General features: G+C 36.0%; 1 protein-coding gene across 1 annotated transcript; it reads left to right on the top strand.

Annotated features, from left to right (window-relative positions):
- Positions 1-17,219: 17,219 nt before the first annotated feature.
- On the top strand, positions 17,220-21,971 carry LOC115986876 (F-box protein At5g51370-like). The gene is made up of 2 exons (XM_031110234.1): positions 17,220-18,675; positions 21,189-21,971. The coding sequence occupies exons 1-2, from the start codon at positions 17,399-17,401 to the stop codon at positions 21,460-21,462; spliced, it is 1,551 nt and encodes a 516-aa protein (XP_030966094.1). The 5' UTR covers positions 17,220-17,398; the 3' UTR covers positions 21,463-21,971.
- The last annotated feature ends 2,386 nt before the right edge of the window (positions 21,972-24,357 follow it).

Raw genomic sequence — 24,357 nt, 5'->3', positions numbered from 1 at the left:
ATAACTTAGACGCCAAAGTTTGTGAAGGCCATATTTCTTTGTAATTACGCTTTTTTATAGATTGGAGATGAGTTCGTATCTTTGCATCAAAATAACAAAAGCAAAAGCAGATATTTGTTCTGCCCAAAAAGATGTGAACCTTTTTTTTTCCTTTAGATTAGTGAAAAAAATAAAAGCAAAAATTAAAAAAAAAAAACCAGCTAAAAAGAGCAGTCCTTTCTTCTTCGGGTAAAAGTCAGACAATGGAGACATTCTCCATCTTCAAAAAAATTATATACCACATATATATAACAAAGTAGTTTTCATATACAAATGGAATAACTTCTTTATTTGTAGAAACAAATGGAATAATGTTATTTGCATATAATTTGTAGATATTTATTTAAATTTTAGTTATTTTCCTTTATTAAATTATAATTATGAATTCTATACCTTTTTTATTATTGTTGTTGTTTGGTTTATATAGTCTCTACCTTGGTTATGCAATGGATAACACATGATGGTGCTTATGCGCCACAACTTTATGTTTTAATTAATGATTGCAGGTCCCTTTTCACTCGCGAATGAATCGTTTTTCCTGCTCACATATATCGAGAGGCTAATAGAGTGGTTGATCGCAAGGACGGACCTAGGTGGGGGCCTAAGGGGGCCCGAGCCCCTTGGGTCCTTTTTTTTTTTTTTTAGTTATAATATTTTTTTTTTTTTTGTAGTTAGCCCCTTTCAAAACCTTAGGCCCCTTTTTTCCACAATAAACCTAACTAACCTCACTCAAATAACAACCATCCAACCAAAAAAACTTAATAAAAACGATAAAAATATTCACAATGGTAATTGTATTTTAGCAAAAAAAAAAAAAAAACTATTTTTCCACCAAATAACCAAAAAATCATGTGTTATTAGAGAAGCTAAAGCTAATCTTTTTGCAATTACAATAAACTAGTATAAATACCAGTTGACTATAGCAAGTTGTTGAAAATAAAATACAATATTTTATTAAGATTATATCTCTTCCTTCAATTAAAAAACTCAAATTCTCTCGCTTCATTTATTACTTTAATGAATTATTTATATTATTTTAAATGAAGTTATAAAAAAAATAGAATATTTGATATTTGGTGTATTGTAAAGTGGGATGGTAAAATAGATCAAATAAATTTTTGAGGTGCTAAAAGCTAAAAATTTTAGCACCACTAATGTGAATGTTCTAACTTCAACAAAATATAAATAAATAAATAAAAATCCTAACCAGTCTAGTATTAAAACAAGATATTATTTTGTTTTTGTTTGTCTTTGTTGGTAAATGATTGCATATTAATGTATTTAGAAATAACGATTTTGAGTATTTATAATTTTTTAATACTATATGGATATCTATTTGGAGTTTTTTTTCTTTATACTCTAGCTCTCGCTAGCTTAAAATCCTAGGTCTATCCCTAACTGATGGACTAGCTAAAAGGGAAAGCTTGCAAATGGATATAATTTTTGTATATGAGTCTTGCCCAAGTTTTGTGTATGAAAAGTATCTCAAGGATGTTTGTCAAATGGGCACTCTTAGAAAGTGCTATGTAACAAACTATATACTCTCCTAAACTATCTGTTTGAATAAATAAAACTTCCCTTTTGTACTAAAAAAAATGTGATATCATATATGAGAATAATACCATAAGTATAACATAGATATAATATGTAAATATATAATGTCATTCTCTTTTTTTTTTTAATGCTAATTTTCATTCTTAAGCCTATAGGTTGTAGACATTTATCTAAATTTTCTTATATGCTTGATAAGGAGATATAACACTTTGAAGAGACTCTAATTGAAGTTTTAATATAATATATAGGAATGCAACTTAACTCAAAAGCATAAATATTTAGGCCAATATCCCTTTCAAATGTGAATCATTGCCTCTTTGTGTAGTTCAAGACCTATCCCTTTGTACTACAAACAAGTCTTATTAGTTCCTCTTTGTTTATGAGAACCTCCTGTTGCATTAATCTTCTTTGGTTTAGCACTATTGGCAATACTATTTCATTAGATAATTTTCCAATATAATTTGTATGGCCTTCGTGGGCTTATATTGTGCGATACACACTTGTGTGGCATCTAAGAGAATTCACATTAGGTTATGCAAAACCCAAAAATAAATACATTTTGCATAACATTGTGGCACCAAAAGATTTTATAAAAAAAATTAAAAAATTAAACACGCCCACACCCTGACATGCATAATGTTATAGCAAATGCATTTTTGCTACCATAATAGCTAAAAATAAATATTACTATAGCTAAAATGTAAAATTTAAATCCAAAATTTTACTCTCTCTCTCCTATTGTTTTGTGGTGGTGGTGTTGTTGAGGTTAGGGTGGGTGTTGTGAACTTACAATGTTGAGTGGCGTTGGTGAGGTTGGGGGTGGATTTTTCTTTTTCTTTTCCAGATTTATTTGATATATAAAAAGAATTATTTTAGATTATTTTAATATGGTGTATTGAAAAAATGAAGAATGGAATGTAAGATGTGTTGTGAAAATTGTTATGCAAAATAAATTAAATGGTCTTTGATGATGCAAAATGAATACACATGCTTTATCCCCACTCCAACTATGATTTATTAAAGATTAATGAATCATTATTTTCAAAGAAGAAAATACAAGTGTTAATGATTTATTAGCTTGCACGTATAAACTTAGAGTTGTTATGTGCACGCTCTTTTAGATATATTTGTGCAATTTAATTTAATTTTAAAATATATATATATATATATATATATATATGTGTGTGTGTATTATTTAATAGACCACTGCCCTTACAGGTAGAGCATGCCTTAACAAAAGCCATAAAAGAAAATTGAAATTTTGAAGTTAAATTGTGGGCAGCAACAGTTTCTCTTTTTTCTGACTACACTACAAAAACAAGTTTCACAATTTTCAATGAACCTAAAATTTTCCATATATATATATATATACTTACTAATGGATGCACTGAACATCAAACTGAGTTTGAGTTGTGGGAAAGTGAGTTTGGGCAGCTATTCAAAAAAAAAAAGAAACAGAGTTGTGGTGCAGTTTATAACGAGGTGGTGGGACCCTTTTTGAAGTTCGAGTGGAAAATAGCAGCGAAGGGCAAAGCAAAAAGGTCTGCGCGTGGGGAAATGAAGTGTTGGAAGAGAGTGGATGACGTTGTGTGTCTTTTTTTAATTTTCTCTCCGTTGAGTGGATGACGAAATCGCTTTACACGTGTAGCTCTTCTTTACATACATACTACTGGCGGAGAGACACGAATACAACACTACTACTACATAGGCCCTGGTTTGAGGTTTCACCAGACGTCTCCACCACGCGCTTTCTTTCACTCTTCACATCTAATCTGAGTCGCCATTGAGAGTATTCACTATCTTTTATCTAGTCACCCCAAAAAGTGTAATACCGCAAATAATTACATAACTTCTTTTGTAACAACTATATATGATGATGTTGAAAAATGTGAATATTGATCGCCGTCCATTTTAGTGTGACGGTCATTTCACAAATATAAATACTTGTAGAGCGTAAGGGATAAGGACCAGAGTTTAAATATTCAGGAGAAAAGTTTACATATATATACTGTAAGGACACGATTCGTGGTGGACCGTAACAGTGTCGGGTTCGCACGTGAAAAGACCCTAACAATATCATTTGTAGAGCGTCGGTTTGGAAGGCTAGGCCTTGATCGACAGGCGGTAAGTTTTTCGTGGTATTCATACAAGGTTAAGTTTTCCTTCACCCCTGGAGTCTTTTCTCCTGGAGGTGGGCTGGAAGGTTCTGGTTTTTGGCCATTTTTCCCAGCCTCTTCTTTAGGTTACTGATTTTTCCTTTTATACTCGCATGTGTTCACTGTCCTTCGTCCACGTATAGGGTCAACATTTCCAAGGCTGATATTTGTCCCATTAGCCCATATTCAAAGTCGTTGGGGGTGGTTGTAAAAGCCAAAAAATGCGGCTCTGTCAGATTCAGAGCATTAAATGGCAGTAACAGCAGCTTTCCCTGGATATTTTAGATCTTTCTTCCAAGTTTCAGTCATATATCGTTTTTACCCTTCTTTCTAGGGGGTACTTTGGGTCTGCCGAGGACTGAACTGCCCTCGGCGGTATCTAAAGGATATCTTGTCGAGTTTGGGCCATAGCCCTCCTCGGCTTGGGCCTTTGGGTTCTCCCCGGGTAGATGGGTCTGGCCCATAAATCATTTGGGCCCCACAATAGCCCCTCAAAACCCAGCTGTCCAACCTCTTGGTTGGAAATGGGGGTTTTGGTGATGCCGAACCTCTTCCTACGGCCCAATCAATTCGGCCTATTAATAATGCTGGCGGCTCTTCATCTGCCCAAGAAATGCACCGGTCTACGAGACAGTTTTTTTTTTATTTCGCGCTTGATGCGTTCTTATCGTTTGGGTATTCAAAACGCGCTTTTAATGACCACTATTTACGAGACTACTTTAACTCGGCGGTTTGTTTTGATGGGGTGGAGAAGCGGAACCGGCATGTTAGTGTTGGCAGATTCCTTTGGAGATCTGAACCTATTAAATGTCTCCCGCTCCACCCTCTGTATAAAAAGGAAGGGAGGAGGTTATTGTTTTTGCAAAGAATCCCTTTTCATCCTTCTGAGATTTGAAATACTTGGCCTCCCCTAGGGTTCATTTTACCCACTGGTTTATACACTAAATCGTGATACACTCTACCATAACAACGAGTGATGCAAGAGCCAAACCCCTCCTATAAACGCCACGTTCCGATAAAGCTCATTATGGCTCGATCGGGACAGGGATGGCGAAGACTCAAAATCAACCTCTCCCTTCTTTCAGTCAAAATCCGAAGCAGGGACTTGTCACGTCAAACTTTCGGCGTGACTGAGTCGAGAACACCCATTATCAGTACCAACCGCTCTCCTATGAGCATACCTAGTATGGCTCCAGTGTGTTGGGAGTCAGGATCGAGACAGGGACTAAGCGTCTCTACTTTTTCCTCTCTTCCTTCATTGGTGCTATCCTCCGTCTCCTTTTCTTAGTCTTCCCAGCACCAGATCCATCCTGGTACTTTCACTTCTCCCTCTTTTGCTCCTTTTTCTTTCTTTTCATCTCTTCTCTCTTCTTCTCCTCCTTCTTTACTCATGTCCTCCATCTTCTTCATTCATCTTCTCCATCTTCTTCATTCATCTCCTCCATCTTCTTCATTGATTTCTTCCTTACTATTTCCTTCTCCTTCATTTTTTTTCCCAAAGAAGGTTCTTATCGTAATATGAGCAGTATTGAGGCAGAGATTGGAGAGACTTTGAAGACGAGTTTAAAAGACACCTGACAGTTTACTTATCTGTACTACGGATGTAATTGTTGCTTAGGCAGTTCACATTTTGTATAGGCTCGTTTGAGCCCCTCTTTGTACGTTGTAATAATTTTTCGTAGTAATGAAAATTGTTGTTATTTTATTTCGCATGTTCTGTCTCTATGCCTTTTTTAAAAAAAAAAATTTACAAGCGCTGCTCGGCACAGTAATATAGCATCTAAATCAATGACGACTAAGACCAAAATACTTGATAATAAAAAGATATCGCCATAACTTTAATAGAAATGCTTGGCACAATAAGGCCGACCAGTGAAAAGTAATACTTACCCCATGCTAGCTGAGGAGAAAAACGAAGGTTTAATGCCGTGTAAGGAATAACCCTTTGAAGATATATCACCCACCAAATGAACAGCCTTCTTATACGACTGAATGCTGGGGCGTTCTGCCACCTTCCTTACACCTTTATTGGCCTTAACCTTTTATGGTGTTTAAGCCGTGGATGAAGTGATCTGACATTTTTATCAAGTAACCCATCTTACGAAATTCAAACATTTTCTTATCCAAGTATTTGGTTTCCCCATTGGCTTGGGTCCGAGGACCATACAAGGCCTTGGTTCTGTCCAAAACTTATAATAATTATAATTTTTTGTAGTTGGTTTTCCCACAGGCTTGAGTCCGAGGACCATGCAATGCCTTGGTTCAGATTATCCCTTTCCTCAGGTATCTCACAAGTTGCCGAGCAGGAGGTTGTCCTCGGCAACGGTTATTCCTCGGCGTGGGCCGTAGTCCGAGGACCCCCATGCAGAACGGGCCTGGGCCGCGATTTTACTAAGCCCACAAATTAAGAGGCATTTCTGTAGTCTTTGGTCACGCGGTACTTTTTGGCATCCCAGTGTTCGAGGTGCGCCTTCGCGAGACTCCTTTAATCTCAGGTTTGCAGACGGCATTGGAAATCGAGTCAGAGACGTTTTGTCTGTAGCGTTCCTTGGGACGCTGCGTGAATTAAATGCCACCACCTTATCTTTTAAATAAATAGGAGAGAAAGTTGCTTTACTTTCGCACAAACCCTTCAGTCTCCTCTCCTAGTACATCATGTTTGAGGCGAGGATTGGGGCAAAGGAAATCTCTCCGCCACAAAGGCGCCGTGTCCTCCTGAGACTCCAGATAGTGAGGTACGGGTAAAGGAAGCATGAATTCAAGAGAATATTCCAGTTTGACAGAGGGGAAAGGGTGTTTCTCCCTCTTTTAGTCAAAATCCGAAGCAGGTTCTGTTCATGCCAGAATTTTGGTGTGTCAGAAGAAAGGTTCTTCGCCCCCAGCGCCTCTGCCTCGTTGCAGGCAAATTTTTGGTGAAGGCTCCTCAGCTTCCGGCTCCCTGCACCTTTCCCTCAGCGGTGTGAGGCTTAAGTCGGGTTCTTTTGCTGCCTGAGTTATGGGCGTGCAAAAGCATTGAGGAGGAATAAGGTCTCGAGACAGTAGCCAACTTCTCCTCTGTGCTACCTCCTCGGCTTTATCTTCACTCTCTTGTATTTTTCGTTACTTACGTAGTTAGCTTCAATGTAAGTTTTGTTTCAGCTTTTCATTGTACACTGTACTGTTCCTTTGTCTTAATAAAATATGTGTCTATTTCTCTATACATATCTTTCTTCTCCGTAACAACTACTTTATGCATGAATATTAAATGTAAGCTTGCCCTTAATGATATTCCAGGCAGAAAAATGCCTTAACACAGATTCCTACTAGTTTAAACTTACAAATATTATCAAGCATAACAAGGTTAATCCTCAATAAATTAAACTCTTGGAACTAACCGGGATAATCGCTGAGTGCTGCGCGATGCATGCTAGAGCGATGTCCGAGAACGATAAACTCTAAATAATTCGTCCGAGAGGGTAGCCGAGTAGCGAGGGACTTTGGTTGTGCTTTTGGGTAATATGTTGCACCGTATCGCATCAACCCCTTTGATACTGCGGATCCGAGGGTAAACCGAGGAATCCGCACAATCAAGGTATTAACCCATCTGTTAACGCGGAGTTCTCTTCAGATGGATTTTGAGGTTTATGTGCCATAGTTTTTTTTTTTTTTTTTTAAATAGTTGGTTCCTCATCCAAGTAGTTGGTTTCCCCATAGGCTTGAGTCCGAGGACTATGCAATGCCTTGGTTCCAAAGCCTAGTTTTCCTCATCCAAGTAGTTGGTTTCCCCATAGGCTTGAGTCCGAGGACTATGCAATGCCTTGGTTCTGTCCAAAACCTAGTTTTCCTCATCCAGGTAGTTGGTTTCCCCATAGGCTTGAGTCCGTGGACCATGCAATGCCCTGGTTCTGTCCAAAACCTAGTTTTCCTCATCCAAGTAGTTGGTTTCCCCATAGGCTTGAGTCCGAGGACCATGCAATGCCTTGGTTCTGTCCAAAACCTAGTTTTCCACATCCAGGTAGTTGGTTTTCCCATAGGCTTGAGTCCGTGGACCATGCAATGCCTTGGTTCTGTCCAAAACCTAGTTTTCCACATCCAGGTAGTTGGTTTTCCCATAGGCCTGAGTCCGTGGACCATGCAATGCCTTGGTTCTGTCCAAAACCTAGTTTTCCACATCCAGGTAGTTGGTTTTCCCATAGGCTTGAGTCCGTGGACCATGCAATGTCTTGGTTATGTCCAAAACCTAGTTTTCCACATCCAGGTAGTTGGTTTTCCCATAGGCTTGAGTCCGTGGACCATGCAATGCCTTGGTTCTGTCCAAAACCTAGTTTTCCACATCCAGGTAGTTGGTTTTCCCATAAGCTTGAGTCCGTGGACCATGCAATGCCTTGGTTCTGTCCAAAACCTAGTTTTCTTTGGCACTGGAACTTGGTTTTACGGGAGTTAGCTCCTCAGCCAAGCCCCTAGAATTATTCACGCGATTAACGCTGACAAACGTAGCCCCTAATCAAGAAGCATAGCCCCTAACGGAACTTTACGCTGAAACTCTATAACCAATTGTTAGGAATAAAAAAGGAACTATTTCGACCTACCGCCTATGCCAACACACAAGCCTTCCCCACAAACGGCGCCAATTGTAAGGACACGATTCGTGGCGGACCGTAACAGTGTCGGGTTCGCACGTGAAAAGGCCCTAACAATATCATTTGTAGAGCGTGGGTTTGGAAGGCTAGGCCTTGATCGACAGGCGGTGGGTTTTTCGTGGTGTTCATACAAGGTTAAGTTTTCCTTCACCCCTGGAGTCTTTTCTCCTGGAAGTGGGCTGGGAGGTTCTGGTTTTTGGCCATTTTTCCCAGCCTCTTCTTTAGGTTACTGATTTTTCCTTTTATACTCGCATGTGTTCACTGTCCTTCGTCCACGTATAGGGTCAACATTTCCAAGACTGATATTTGTCCCATCAGCCCATATTCAAAGTCGTTGGGGGTGGTTGTAAAAGCCAAAGAATGCGGCTCTGTCAGATTCAGAGCATTAAATGGCAGTAACAGCTGCTTTCCCTGGATATTTTAGATCTTTCTTCCAAGTTTCAGTCCTATACCGTTTTTACCCTTCTTTCTAGGGGGTACTTTGGGTCTGCCGAGGACTGAACTGCCCTCGGCGGTATCTAAAGGATATCTTGTCGAGTTTGGGCCATAGCCCTCCTCGGCTTGGGCCTTTGGGTTCTCCCCGGGTAGATGGGCCTGGCCCATAAATCATTTGGGCCCCACATATACACTTAGATTATATTATAATAGAAATTTTATCTTGTATAAAAAAAAAATGTGAATAATAAAAAAAAAATTATTGGTCTAAGTAAAAATGATAAGTAATTATTTATAGTTTGTCATGTCACAATTATGATAAAAAATTGTGAAATGGTTTATGGTCATAGAACTACTCTAATCATTAAGTCAGCACCAACGTAGCCCAGTAGAGATCTCATGGCATGAGTTTAAATTCATGCTATATTGCAACTCTTTATTCTCGGAGGATGTTCACATAATTCATCAACAACTGTGGTGTGTGGATTTAGTCTAAAAGCAATTAGAGTGTTATTATAGTCACGTCGAGTTAGGAAAGCAACATCATTAGTTGTCCCCCTCTAGGTTTTTTTTAACAAAAAAAAACAGAAGAAAAAAAAATCGCTAAATCAAAATTTCTTTTTTCTTTTTTATGAAAGAAAGAAAGGAGTTGCAAATGTGGTTATTATCCCCACAACACTTAGTGTAAGTTTGGATAGAACTGAAAACAAATTTTAGTTACGTTGGATGTTTTTCCGTGGATCCCGTACACTGTTTATAGAACCCACAAGTACGAAATTCAGTAAAAAAAACTTTAAAACTGGGTCCCGCACGACACTATTTATCCCCACAACACTTAGTGTAAGTTTGGATAGAGCTTAAAACAAATTTCAATTGCGTTGGGCGTTTTTCCGTGGCTCCCGTGCACTGTTTACGAGACCTACAAGTACGAAATTCAGCAAAAAAAAAAAACTTTAAATTGGGTCCCACACGGCACTATTCATATTTAAAAATTATTTTGCTACCATGTTTTCAGTTTTCAATTTTCAATAATAAACGGTATCCAAACAGACTCTTAAATTCTTGCATTACATTATGATGTGGGATTATCTAAGAGCACGAACATCAAATGTGCTAAATGCTAAATTTTTAACATTAAGCACTTCAAAAAAAAAAAAAAAAAAACACCTTCATAAGTGCTACAATGCAAATTCTATTAATGTTTTTTATTCAAACTTTCTCTCTCTTCCAGCTTTTTAGATCGCCTACTACTTTTTTTTAAGATAGTTTTAACCTATGACATCCGCTCTCGATAACAACTTTTTATCATCAGATTAAGACACCAATCTTTTTTGGTATACGCAGAGATTGAACCTCATATCTCTTATTTAACAATCAGAAATTTTACCAATTGAATTAACTGAAACCCACAGATCACCTAATACTAATGCACTAAACACTAATGTCTTGCCATTATTTGAATCGAAAACTCCTGAACCCACGAGCATAATATGTCACTTACATTTCCGACCACTGGACTAGCTCCCTACATGGTCACGTCCATTGAATTTCAGAACAAAATATCTCATTCACAGAGTTTTTTTTTTTTTTTGGTTATAGTTTTCTCATCTTTTTTTAATAAGATCATCTGCAGTTTATGTTTTTTTTTTTAGCTTAATATTTGATCTGTACTTCATTCAACCACGTAATATTAAAATCTTTTGAGGGAGAGTTGAAGAAAGCCCACAGAAGAGCTTGCAATTGGGATTTGGGACCTTTGCGCGTTGCTGATTCGTACTACAACGTCATCACCTCCACTCTATGTGTATTATTCGTTGTTCCTGAATTTAGTGGGGGTCACCTTAAGGGGGGACATGACCCCAAAATTTTGTAAAGTTGTTAAATAAATAAATAATCGTTTTTATATAAAGTTGGTCTCAAAATATTTTAAATTTTTTACCACCGTATTCTCTTGGTGCAAAAGTCATTCCACAAGTATAAGTATTTGTAGAGTGTGAAGAGTAAGGGCCGAGTTCAAATCCCTAAAATGAAACTTTACACACATATACATTTAGATTATATTAGAATAAAATTTATATCTTGTATCAAAAAAAATTTAATTTTTTTCACCTATATATAACATCCAAATCCCAATTAAAAAATATCAAAATTACGTTAATTTTTAAATACTTAATGGTAAGTGGTAACTCTTCTAAACTACATTGAAAACAAATGGAAGTTATAGAATTGAAATGAAAGAAAAAAAATTCAAAAGTGTTAGGATATATGTGATTCACTTGTTAGAAATATATGTCACTATTTTATGTAATTGACTAATCTTTTAACAAAACGCACTTTACTTGTATTCGGGTAGATCTAGGATGTGTTTAATACTTCAAGAGACTGTGTTTCAAGATCAAGTGTTAAAAACATGCAAGTCTATTCAAGAAACAAGCTAAAGAAGTGCCTATCATTAAAGCTCGACAGCTAGCTATCCATTGAGTTTAAGAAGCTATTCTAGCCCCGTGGCCCGACAGTTGCTCAATAGCATCTCGACAGACAGGTATCTGTCGAGCTTTATGAAAAACAGAATTCCAGTTCTGTTTTGACTCTAATCCGGTTTTATGTGTTTGGACTTTCTTTTCTCACAACCCTAAACATATAAAATGATTATTTTAAGAGTCATCAAAGTGTTCACAAGTTGCACAAGTGTTGAGCAAAGTTTGTTCAAACAAATTGTAACCGGAGACAGAATTTTCCCTAATTCATCGTTTATTGAAGAAGTTGTTGTGTTTATGCACCGTAGGATTTTGTAACCAAGCATCTTCTTGATCTTCATCGTTAGGATGAACTAAAAAACTTTGCAGCCAACAACCTTCTCTAGTTGGTGATTGAAGTCGCGTACTGGGATCCGCACATTTGGTTAGTCACGTACTTAGAAGCCGTACATCAAAAGGAGAAATTGTCATTACAGAACAAGTCCAATTGGGTATTAGGGTAAGGGTTTAATTGTAGGTTGGTATAAGGTACTGAATTCTTTTACTTGTAACCGCTTGTTGTGATAATAGTGAAATTTCGGGAGTGGTGACCTTAAAATCACCCGATGAGGTTTTTGTCGTGTTGGTTTTCCCCATTCGTAAACAAAAATTTATTTTCCGCTGCATACTTAGTTTATTGGTGATTTGTTTGTACTACCACGTGTTTGCATGTTAATTAACTTAATTAATTCACTTGGCTAAATTAATTAGTTAATTTATTACAAAGGGTCAATTCGTTTTTGGCCTATCAAAAAGTTATAAAACTAAATTGAATTTTAGGTAAAGTTTGATGATGTAATTTGTAAATTAGCATTAGAATGATAATTGATTTTATTTTAAATTTACCAAAACTTGGTAATAAAATTTTAGTAAAAATAGAATTTTAATTTTTTAGTACTTAGGTAATAGAGCTTTATTTAAGGTAAATTATATTGGTAATTAATAAATTACTTGCTAATTTAGCAATAGATTTTAATCTAAAGTGAACTATGTTAATAATTTGTGTGATGAAAGCTTATAATACGACGTGTAACACATGCATTGATTTACTTGACATGACTACACATTTTAAGACACCAAATTTTATTATATAATATATGATTTTTTTATGTAATTTGAGATATCCAAAGAAAAATTAAATATGATCAAAAAATCTATTTAAAAAATAATTATTATTATTTTTATGGATAATTCAATAGTTGGAACAACTTGGAAGATAGGAGATTTAAATATTTGACATTTCTCTTGGAAACGCAAAAGAAAAATGCACAAATAATTTGATTTTAAGATTTTTTTTTTTTTTTTTTTTGAGAGAGAGAGCTTTCTTCATCTATCTCTTCCCTACCCTTGGATTAAATCCCAAACAAAATAAGTGAGAAATAATTAAGAATATAAAGTGATGTGTATCCAAGTGAGAATGAAGTAGTAAGTATTGGTGCAAACACAATAGTAATAGAAATAACATAAAGAAGAATTGAATAAAATATTTCCAAGTATTATTTATTTGAGAAAAGATACACAACACTACTTGGACTAAGGCGTGGTATTCGTTTTCTTTAAGAAAATTCAAGCACTAGGTTGACTAATCTTTATAACCGGTGCAGACCTTCTCTAACTTGCCTCATTCCTTCACCTCTTTCTTGCGCACATATCTAGCATAATATCTACTCCAATAAATTTCAGCCCATTAATCACCACACTTAGGGTCCGTTTGAATACCGTTTATTTTGTTGAAAACTGAAAATACTGTAGCATAATAATTTTTAAATGTGTGAATAGTGTTATGGGACCCATTTTTAATTTTTTTTTTTATGAATAAAGTATTTGTAGGTCCCGTGAATAATGCACGAGACCCACTAAACAGTGCATGGTGTCTCCTAAAACGTGTGCATAAAAAAAAAAAAAAGGAAACACCAAAACGCAGACGTTATCCAAACTGGTATTTAGTGTGTGTTTGGATTGAAAAGAAAAATTAAAATTATTTCACTATTTAGCTTATTTTTGTTACTTTTTGGCACTATTTATGGACTTCATTATACTATTTCAACTAACTTTTACCTTTATCTACAGTACTTTCAGTAATAATTTTTTAATTTCAGCAAAATAGGCGGTATCCAAACACATCCTTAGAAAAATATAAGAGAGTCTTTCTTATTTTCAACGTGGAATTAAACATTTTACTAACTCTTATCTTCCATATTAACTCTTATATCTTTATATTTATGTTGTCATATTTATCTATTTTAATTATATAATATTAAAGAAAAATACAATGTCCACAACATTTTCTCAACACTTTCACAACAATCCTATATAACAGGTTGTTACTTGCTATTACTAGTGAGCAAGAAATTAATTTTAACGGAAAATTCAAATTAAAAACCTGTAACAACCTGCCACATAAAAATTATTGTGAAAATATTATGAACGTAACACTTCTCAATATAAAATGCTACAACAGTAAGATTTAAGAATAAATATAAGTTTACAAGCTGCTTCCCTTTTAGGCTTTTTCTGTGTTTTCATTTAGAGTTAGTAACAAAAACTACAAATATTTTAGGCTTAATTTACACATATCTTGCCAACCATCAGACCCAAGTCCAAGCTAAATTGTCTTAATCTATGACAAGAAGCCAGACTTGTCCAGCCCACATAATGACATAATGGCCGAGTCGTATATTTTAAGTACATCATCATGGGCTTTACCATTTCGGTACGTTGAAATATGTGGGCCTTGCACTTTTGGTCTCGTCCTTTTGATTTGCATTGAACACCATGTAAAGATTTAAAATGGTAATTATTTTCCCACCCTCATGCAGACCAACTAATAGATTATTTTGATATGATAAACGATTTTGCAATAGCAAGTGTTATTTCATAAGGCAAACAATGTGGATTCATAATTTATCGTTTATTTTATACTAAACACTAATTGCTTATCTCCAAATAGTGGTATTCAAGTGGTAGGCTCATTGATCTGGAACGTAACGTAAATCCAAAAATCTTATATTTAATTCACCACACTTTCAGTAAATGGAATTTCCAAAATATCTCATATTATATTTATCAATTATCATACCATAAAAGCCTAATTACCTTATTACCAGTTTAGAGATTGAGGTTCAAAGTGCAATAGAATAGTTGTTTTATAAAATTTAATTTTTGTCTAAAAATTTTCCGTATCTAATTTAATATACTTTTGGGTACCTAATTTAATTCTATTTTTCTTTTGAAACAATATTATACCCAAAAAAAATTACAGAAATGATGTGGTCACGTATAATATATGCCAAATGCATTGTGTTATCATGTATCACTAGGGAGAAGGATGGGGAGGGGTTGACAGTTTCGTATTTTTAATTTGATTTAAGCTGTAATTGGGACACTTTTAATGGAAAAGGATCTTAGTCCCACGGGATGTAAGTAAACTTTGTTCTTATACTTCTTTTTTTTAGGGAAACTTTATTCTTATACTTCAAGTGTGCTTCACTGCAAATTGGGAATCGTGAATAATTACTCTAAAAAAAAATACTAGGGCCACTTCAATAATTAGCTAAAGGTATGTTTGGGGCTCAATGATTTGAACAAGTTAGACATGCTAGAAAGTCCCATGGATTGGTGAAGATTAGCCAACAAAAGGTGTAAAATTTTATGTTGCAATCATTTGTCATATGTTGCACCTTGCATGTTTAAAATTGGGCATTGATTTGTGGGGGCCTTGATTCATAATTAGTACAAAACTGGGCATGTAAAAGCTTTCATACTTTTAGTTGTTATTGCCATTCTTGATTCTCCCAATATGATCGCCCATTTATTTGTACTGATTTTAGTTTAAATAGCAACACAAGTATTGATGTGATTTATAAGGTACATTGATGACCTTTTCCAATCGTTAATTGCCTTTATGGAGGCTCCTATTTTATAGTTTAGTTTCGTTTCAAAAAGGGGTATGGGCTCATTTTGCTTCAACAAAGAAGACTTATATCCTTTTGATGCTGATAATGATGAACTACATGATGTTCATTATTGAAGGAAATGCTAAATAACAACTAAAACGATACATAGACTAAAGTGTGAGATAACTGAGAAGTTCAAATGTCTATGATTCTAATAAAATCGAAGTACTAAACATAAAGGAAGGATAACAATTATAATGGAAGAATGATTTGCTTGAGGAAAAGAAATTTTTTTTTTTTTAATATTTCTATTTACCTAGATTGATTTAACATGCCATCATTATTCAACACTGCATTTTGTTGAATGTTTGGAAGTAGGGGAGAAAGAGAAGAAAAATAAAATTATTTGATTTTCTCTTTGTCTGGTTTGTAAAGAGAAGATAAATGGAAGGGTAAAATATCATTTTTGTTCATAAACTACTACAAAATTTTATTTCTCGTCCTTGAACTGTCAAAATACCACATCAACACTCCGTCAAGACACATAAGACATAAACTTACAAAAATAGACAAAGGGGCGAAAATAAAACATTTTGCAAAGTTTAGAAACGACCCCACTATCGCCCCGCTCGATTTTTTGAGTGAGACGGCCATAATGATGGAAAGAAAGGAAAACATAGTTGTGACAACCTATCATATACCAATATAAAATATGGAGTAGCGGAACTTTTTCTAATGTTTGTTGCTTTCCATAGGAGAGAATTATGTGCAACATATCCAATGCTCAATTGATGAGCTTTGTATAAATTAAGAAAAATTCTTTAGATTTGAAAAAATAAAAAATAAAAAACAAAGTTGCTGACAATTATTTGTTTGTTCATAAGAGTCCTTTGAATATTATGGTCTTGGATTAATGATCCGAGTGTCACATAAGACATAAACTAACGAAAATAGACAAAGGGACAAAAATAAAACGTTTTGCAAAGTTTCGAGACGAAAATTATATTTTACTCTAACTGGAAAGAAAAATATGTGTTTTTACTTAAATGTCCCCAACGAAGTAAAGAAAGTGTGTATGCTTGCTTGTTGGCAAAAACATAATTTTGTAGGTCATAATGGTGGCAAGACAACTATAGCTTTTTTTAGTTACATTTATCTCCATTTCCATCCAATTTAAGCAGATGACCTAGACATGTTTCTCCTAATTTTCACCTCTTTTCTCTTTCATTATACTACCAACCAAACACAAGAACTTGATCTTTCCACCAACACTTCCTTTCTCTCTCTCATCTTTCATCCATTTCAAGAGTGTAAAAAATTGAGAGATATTTGAATATTTTTGCCTTTTTTCCATGTTGTCAAAGAAATCTTCATTTATTTACGTTATGGTGTGACACCCTCTTTTGAATTGATGGGACTAGTTTTTTAGCATTAAAATCTATTGATTTTCTTTGAAGGGATCTAACTCTCTAATAAATAGCCTACAATCTCCTTTCAACTAATAACCGTCATCATCCTTGGGTGAAAATAGAAACAAAAACAAAAACAAAAAAGGTAAAAAAAACAGATCCCATCATTCAAGTAAGTAAAAAAAGAAAAGAAAAAGCAAACTGTCATGAAAATCTTATCCATCCCAAAAAGGTATTGTGTGAGAACTTTGAGCGGTGTACTTCGCCGAACTGATTCTCAGTCACATGAGACAAAGTTAACAACTTTAATAAGAGGGACAGAATCGTTATTTTAGCCCCAACACATTACCCATTTCCTCATCATTCATTTCTTCAACAATAACCACGAAAGAATCATCTTCCAATAATGCTTCGCCACGTCAGCAAAACCTCCTCAAATTTCCACGTGGCAAAGATTCAAACACCCATCTCACAAAAACATACAACTCTATTCCACAGAGGATAAAACTCTCTTCAAGCCCATAGTGGCATAGTACAACCCTCCATGTCCTGTCATAAAAAATCCCAGAAATCCAGAGAGAGAACAACTCAAAAAACTCACAAATTTTGGAGTTTTGGGGTTCTTTCAATTCTTCTGTATATTTATTAGGATTTCAAATTTATTAGAGAGAAAAAGAGAGACCCAAACAAAAACTCAAGCCTTTAATGTCAACCACAACCCCATCAAAAAACAAAAACAAAAAAACCAAATAATAATAATAATAATAACAATAAATGTCACATTCACCAAACCCTAATGACCAAAATGACCAAAACCCAGACCCATCAAGGAGATCAAGATCTCTCAGCCTCCCAGAATTTTTCTTCAAGGAAAAAGCTCTCAAGCATGTTATTCTCAAGATGCATCATCATCATCATCATCAAAGCAACCAAAACAACAATCATAACAATCGTAGCAATCACAACCGACATATCTCTCTGTCACCGACCCCATCTCCACCTTCGTCTCCCGAACCCACAACCGATCTCACCGCTATCGTTGTAGACACGCCCGCACCGAATCCGACCTCCCTCCTCTCCGACAACGTCCTCAACCTTATTTTCTCCAAACTCCCTGTCTCCCAATACCCTTCCAATTCCTTAGTCTGCAGGCGCTGGTTGTACCTTCACGGCCGCTTGGTACAATCCTTGAAGCTGTTCGATTGGTCGTTTCTCGATTCGGGTCGGCTCTTCCACCGGTTCCCGAATCTCTCCGATGTCGACATCGTCCACGCTTGTATTCGGTTGCCTAGAAACGCGGGCATTATCGTGACCCGGAAGTACTTCTCGGTTCACCTCGACTCGAGCCTCTCCCGAGACCGGTTCGTCGGGGAGGAGGACCTGTTGCCGAGCCGGGTCATCGACTCGGGTCTCAAATCGCTGGCCGAGTCGTACCCGAATCTGCGGAGGCTGGTCGTTATCGGAGCCAGCGTAGATGGGTTGTCGAGTGTGGCGAAGGAGTGCCAGTTGTTGCAGGAGTTGGATGTCATTGCTTGTGGGGATTTGAGTTTGAAAGGGATTTCGGGTTGTATGAATTTGCAAATCGTGAAATTGATCGGTTTCGTTGATGGGTTTTTCGGGTCGGTGGTGTCGGATATCGGGTTAACCATATTAGCTCAGGGTTGTAGGAGGCTAGTGAGGCTTGAGCTTTGTGGTTGTGAAGGGAGTTATGATGGGATTAAGGCTATTGGGCAATGCTGCCAAATGCTTGAGGAATTGACTCTGAGTGATCATAAAATGGATGGAGGCTGGTTGGCTGCGGTTTCGTTTTGTGGGAATTTGAAGATTTTGAAGCTGCAGTCTTGTAAGGGTAGTATCGATTCTCGTCCTGGACCGGACGAGCATTTGGGGTCGTGCCCGGCTTTAGAAGCGTTGCATTTGCAGCGGTGTCAAATGCGGGATAAGCAGGCGGTGAGAGCATTGTTTTTGGTTTGTAGGGGTGTGAGGGAGATTGTGTTGCAGGATTGTTATGGTTTGGGTGATGAGGTTTTCGGATTGGCCACTGTTTGTAGGTATGAGCCTTTTTGACATTGTTCTTGTTTTTGCAATGTTTATAATATCTATAAGTAGTAGGGGAAAATCAGAGAATGAATGAGATAACTTGAGAATTTAATTACTAGTTGATGTTTACAGTTTTGGTGAGCACATTTAATGCTAATATGCAGTTCATGTTCAATGTTTTTTCAATGTATGGTGATTGCCCTTGGTTTTGTAGTTGATAGGAAAGTATTAGTAGTGTAAAATTCATGAAGTTGTTGCATTAATTTAGATGCTGTATGCTCTCTAAGTGTGAAATAGATATACAAAAGGGAACATGAAAGTTGAAAAGGTTCAGTTAATGCCTAATGGTGCTCAACAGTTTCTCCTATGCCACCTAAAAGAAAGAGTCCTTTCTTTGGGAAATTTTCTTGCTTTACAGACCCGGTGAGACTATGAGAGACATAATTCAAGGTCTCCATCAAGACCTCCCCTTTAGTTTTGTTTATAACCCATTCAGTCAATTTATTATTCAACTTAGAAGAAAATTAAAGCAAAATTGAAAATGAGACTCTTTAATAAAATTCTGCTTTCAAAGAAATAAAGTGCAATGAAAGTTTATGCATTGCTAAGGAGGTTAAAATGTGACTCAATCCTGAAACTGAGAAACCAAGAAAATTAGATCAATTGTAACAAAAATAAGTTATTACTTATTACTTATTAGGTGTTCTGGCTTATTAAAATGAGAGATTTTTAGTGAGCTCAAACATCTCTTTATATCCAGAGCTTGTTTATTAAAATCGCAACAAGTGCAGTATATTACTCTATGACCTGGAGAGCACCAATATGCTTCAAAACTGAAGATTAAATACTTTTTGGAAAGTCACTAATATGATCCTTGAACCAAGACTTTACCTCTTGTCTTGGGTAACACTAGTCTTTTCTTTTTCTTTTTCTTTTTTGGAACATCAATAGTTGGGAGTGGGGGATTTAAGTCCTGGATGTCTACATTGGAAACTCTAGGAGGTGTCAATTGAGCTGCTAGGCTCTTGTCACCTGTCTTTTCTTTTTTTCTTTTTATGATGATATACCAATTTCTTTAAAGAAATTGAAGGAAAAAAAAAATTGTTTGATGTTATCCTTCCAGTGGGTTTATTATAAATCAAGTTTGTATATTTCAAAGAATATATGAAAGATTGGTATGAGTCTGAACCAATGTTGAATGCAAATATTTTATAGTCACGGTATCACTACACTTGGAAAGGTAATTGGTAAAAATCAAGGACCTTCATTCCCCTTGAATGCTATAAATAAAAGAGATGCAGTAATTTATTATTTAAGAATAATGAAATTGACTTAGTAAGTAAATAAATAATTGTGCCAATGAGCTCTAGTGCACATGGCATCCCCCCCCCCCCCCCCCCCCCCATAAAAGCAAGGTGGAGGTTGAGGTCTTGAGTTCAATACCTATAGGATGCATATGTAATTACCAGCAGAAAAAAGTACATAAGTTATTTTTTCTCATAAGTTTGCATAAAAAGTGCATCATTTTGTTGTCTCCATGCTTTTGAGGATCCTTTTAAATCAGGTAACTAGTGGACTATAAATTAGTAATCTATAAGATAATCATCAATTTGAATTCATAAAATGATGTGTAGCTGTGAAGTTCCTGAGAATTGTTTCTAGTTATTACAAATGGAGAAATATTTTTAGAGTTGTTGAACCATTGAAAGGCTGCTGGCAATTGATTTGTGATTTATATATCACCTGGTACCAAATATTTACTTCTTGGAAAGTTCTAATTCATGTGGATAAAGAATACATTTTCTGGCAAATGAGTGGTCTTTGGACCAAAATGGGATCCCCTCCCCCCAACCCCTCAAAAAGAACCAAAAATAAAAAATAAAAAGGGAGGGTGAGTCAGGTCAATCCACTACAGAAGCTTGATTTATATTACCTATCAAGATGAAGAAAGAAAAATACATTCCCCATTAATCAATACTTGAACTTGAAGTTAAATCAGTCTGTGTCTAAATGCTATCCTGTATGGATAATGAGAAATGGTATTAGTGAGTCAGTGACAGTTCCACAGCGATCCATATTTTCTTGTAATGGTATTAGTGGCCTTTGGACATTTTTTGTTTTCTTGTGGTATTTTTCTACTGGCATAGCTGCTTTTTATGAATATATGTGGTTTTTTTTTTTTTTTAATTGCCGTTTATATACCAAGTTTTCTTGTGAGTTGTATGATTTATGCTCTTCATCTTCTAACTATGAAGAGTTCTTGGTTTGAGGCATAAATAAAGCCCATGCGAACTTGTCAAATAGGGCCTTTACATTCACGAATATCAGCTCCTCTTTGTATTTGTGCTCATCCGTAAATTGTTGCATTTCGAAAGGTGTACTTTTACCATGGCTAATTGATAACTTGGTATATACATTTGAATACAGTGTCTAATAAGGAAAGTAATATTTGGAATCTTGTATATTATAGAGGAATATTGTTGATTGAAGTTTTGAATGACAGTTTACTTTTTTACTCTCCTAGGAGGGTGAGGCAGCTTTCATTGGAAGGATGCTCATTGCTGACAGTGGAAGGTTTGGAGTCGGTAATCCTTTCTTGGAAGGATCTTCAAAGACTTAGAGTAGTTTCATGTAACAAAATAATGGACAGTGCAGTGACTCCCGCCCTTGCAACCTTGTTCTCTGTACTAAAAGAATTAAAATGGAGTCCAGATTCTAGATCTCTCCTCTCATCAAGTCTTGCTGAGACTGATTTGAGGAAGAAAGGTGGTCGATTTTTCAGGAGTTATAAGGGTTGAACTTGCTAATGTTTCTTAGAATACATGCTTTAGTTCAGTGCAATTCAGGTGAATTACATGGCAGCTCCGTAATGATTTAGCAAATACACACACTCCGTAGTACATTGTAGACTTGTAGTCATTATCTTGTCTAATTTGGAGGCTTACCACCATAATAGAGAGGATGATTCGCATTCTTGCCTTCAGTGCCATGCCAAAGGGAGCATTTCTTTTGAAGCGTCCTAATCCCTCTCCACTTCAATTGTACATGGAGTAATCAGCTTGACCAAGTTTTGGTGTCAAGCTAAAGTTATAATGTTGTAATTTTGTGCCCATTACGGCTTCTTTAATGTTCAACAAAGTTAGATATGCTAATTTTAATATTTTGGGTAGTTGCAGTGTTGCACCGACTTGCTAGGCATTAGCATAAGCAAAGACATTAGTACAGTTTGTGACTTCTTTTTCACATCTGGATATGTAACATTTATTCTTCTACAAGTTATAGTGAAAAACTTTCTGCAGTTTAAATATGCTGAGGTTCCTCCTACTTTCTTTCATTGGTTTTCCTTGTGAAATTATTTTCTTCATGTTTCAAGTGCCAATTTAAAATTTTGCTTAGAATTTGATTTGCTACGAAGGGAAGCATGTCTTTGCAGAAGATGAGCAACTAGAAAGTCCCAAGTTGTATAGGCATATCTATCTGTTTTCACTTTTTCCATCATTGCAACTTGCAAACAACACTCTTGTACATTTACTTTTCTCCCGAGTTATTGATTTAGAAAATCACATGCAGTGAAAGACAGCTAATGTTGCCAAAGTTGGATTCTTGTCTGGTCTAGATGAGCTGAGTGAGATTCACATGTATTCTTATCCTTCTGGTCTTTTTACTGTCGTTGTGTGACATCAGTGAAAGCTTTTCAAGAGAATAGTGGGAGTTTGGAAATAAATAGATCCACAAGTATGGTTCGCTGCTATTTGCTGCCAAGCTTGATGATGAACTGAGCTCATAAAGCAACTCATTGAAAAGCTTTTGACTCAAATGATAACTCCTCTTATATGAATAAGAAGATGGAGGGTGAGCCATGATCTCAGACTCGCCAAGTAGGTGTGTAATATACAATATTTTTTTTCTCAAAAAAATATCATTTTAAATGATAAGTTCTATTGCTCATTAGGGGTATTTGGATAATTAATTTTTTTTTAGATTGTTACAATTTGCTTGCTAACTTTACAATTCGAATCCTTTCCTCCCTTGATCTCCAACTCTCTAAGCATTTTGTGCATGGAGATGTGCCAATTAAGTTACAAAACTTTTGGCGTTTGAATAATTAATTAGTGTTGAACAATGCAAGCTGAATTTAAAAAGTGAGTAGAATAAAATGTTAAACAAAAAATAGTTTGTTAAATTAAATTTTGTCCATAAATATAGCTACGCCAATGTTGATGTTTATTAACATTATGACGATTTTATATGGAAATCAAATTTTTTGAGCACATATATTGTATAGCTCAAGTAAAGAAAGAGTAAATTACTCTAACTATTAACTAAGGCTAGGGTTGTCCAACCCACCTGTGGACCCGACCCACCCACCTAGACCAACTGAGCCAACCCAAAAACTGCCTAATCTGAATCTTGTGACAGTCAATAGCAGTTTCCGACCTCCAAAACCGGATTTCGGTGGGTTAGTTGGCGGGTCATTGCATCAAAACCCAATTTTATCCGAGTCGACCGATCTCCACCACCAAAAGGCTACTGTTCTCCATCATATTAGGAATTCCTCTACTAGATCTTGCTAGAATGTGAATGAATTATGTGACTAAGAATTATGAGATCCATCGAGATCTTGTGTAGATCCAGCAAGATCTCGCCAAATCCGGAGGATTTCAACTAGATCCAACCGAATTTCGCCCAAATCCACCAAATTTTCAGTAAGATATCAAACTTGACTCCCACCAAGATTGACTGCCATCCAATGTAGATCCAATTCGACCCAATTCCTTCACTGATTAGCAACGAGTCTGGACAATCTCCACCCAATTTGGTTGGGTCAATTGCTGGTTAGGCACAAACTCGACCAGAACCGACCCATGGACACCCCTAACTAGGGTTGTGCAAAATACCTACCCAACCCACCTCTGACTAGCCCGACCCATGCGAGCACCTTAGGTGAGCGGTTTGGGTTTACGGGTTGTGTCAACCTGCTACAACTCATCTTGATTGGTTCATATATATATATATATATATAAAAGCTCATCGTTAGAAATAGGACTCGTCTACGCCTAATAATAAAAAAAAAATCTAAATAGTGAAACCTTCAACTGCCCTACCACCTACTCCATTTATTCACTTCAGCCGTACGCTCAATCTCTCTTTGTTAACCTTTCTCAAGTCTTTTCTTTTTATTCCTTCAATTTTCACCTTCCATCAACTGCACGTACCATTCTACGCAACCATAAAAGGTAGTTCCTTTTATGTCTTGTCTTATTTAATGTTTGCGTTTATTTTTTTATGGAGCATGCTGTTTGTCGTTTTGATTTAGTTCCCATATCAGTGTACACGAGTTATATATTGGGTCTACATCTACAAAATTTTTTGTATGCACGAGTTATGTATTTGAATATAGTTTATTATTTTATGGTAATTTGAGTGTTGCTAATAAAAAATTATAGTACGTGATCTTTTTTATTTTTTTTATTTTTTTTAAATAAAAGAACAATGTTATTGTTGACCCGCCCAACTTGCCAAGTTGAAATTGTCAATATTTTCAACCGATCCTAGATTTAAACTTTGGTCAGTTGGCGGCGGATTAAAATTTTCCCAACTCGCTAATAGCGGATTAGATAAAAATATTGTCCTTTACCTGCTCAATCTGACCCATGCACACCTCTCCTTTAATTAACACTCAGTAATTCAAA

Source organism: Quercus lobata, chromosome 4 (assembly GCF_001633185.2).
Source record: "Quercus lobata isolate SW786 chromosome 4, ValleyOak3.0 Primary Assembly, whole genome shotgun sequence".
NCBI classification, from domain to species: domain Eukaryota; kingdom Viridiplantae; phylum Streptophyta; class Magnoliopsida; order Fagales; family Fagaceae; genus Quercus; species Quercus lobata.
The sequence above is the reverse complement of the archived record's forward strand: the minus strand, read 5'-3'. Positions and strand labels throughout refer to the sequence as shown.

Excerpts from the sequence above, each read along its gene's own strand:
- LOC115986876 (XM_031110234.1), top strand. The coding sequence starts at position 17,399 with ATGTCACATTCACCAAACCCTAATGACCAAAATGACCAAAACCCAGAC. Across the intron at positions 18,676-21,188 it reads GGATTGGCCACTGTTTGTAG|GAGGGTGAGGCAGCTTTCAT; the intron begins GTATGAGCCTTT and ends TTACTCTCCTAG.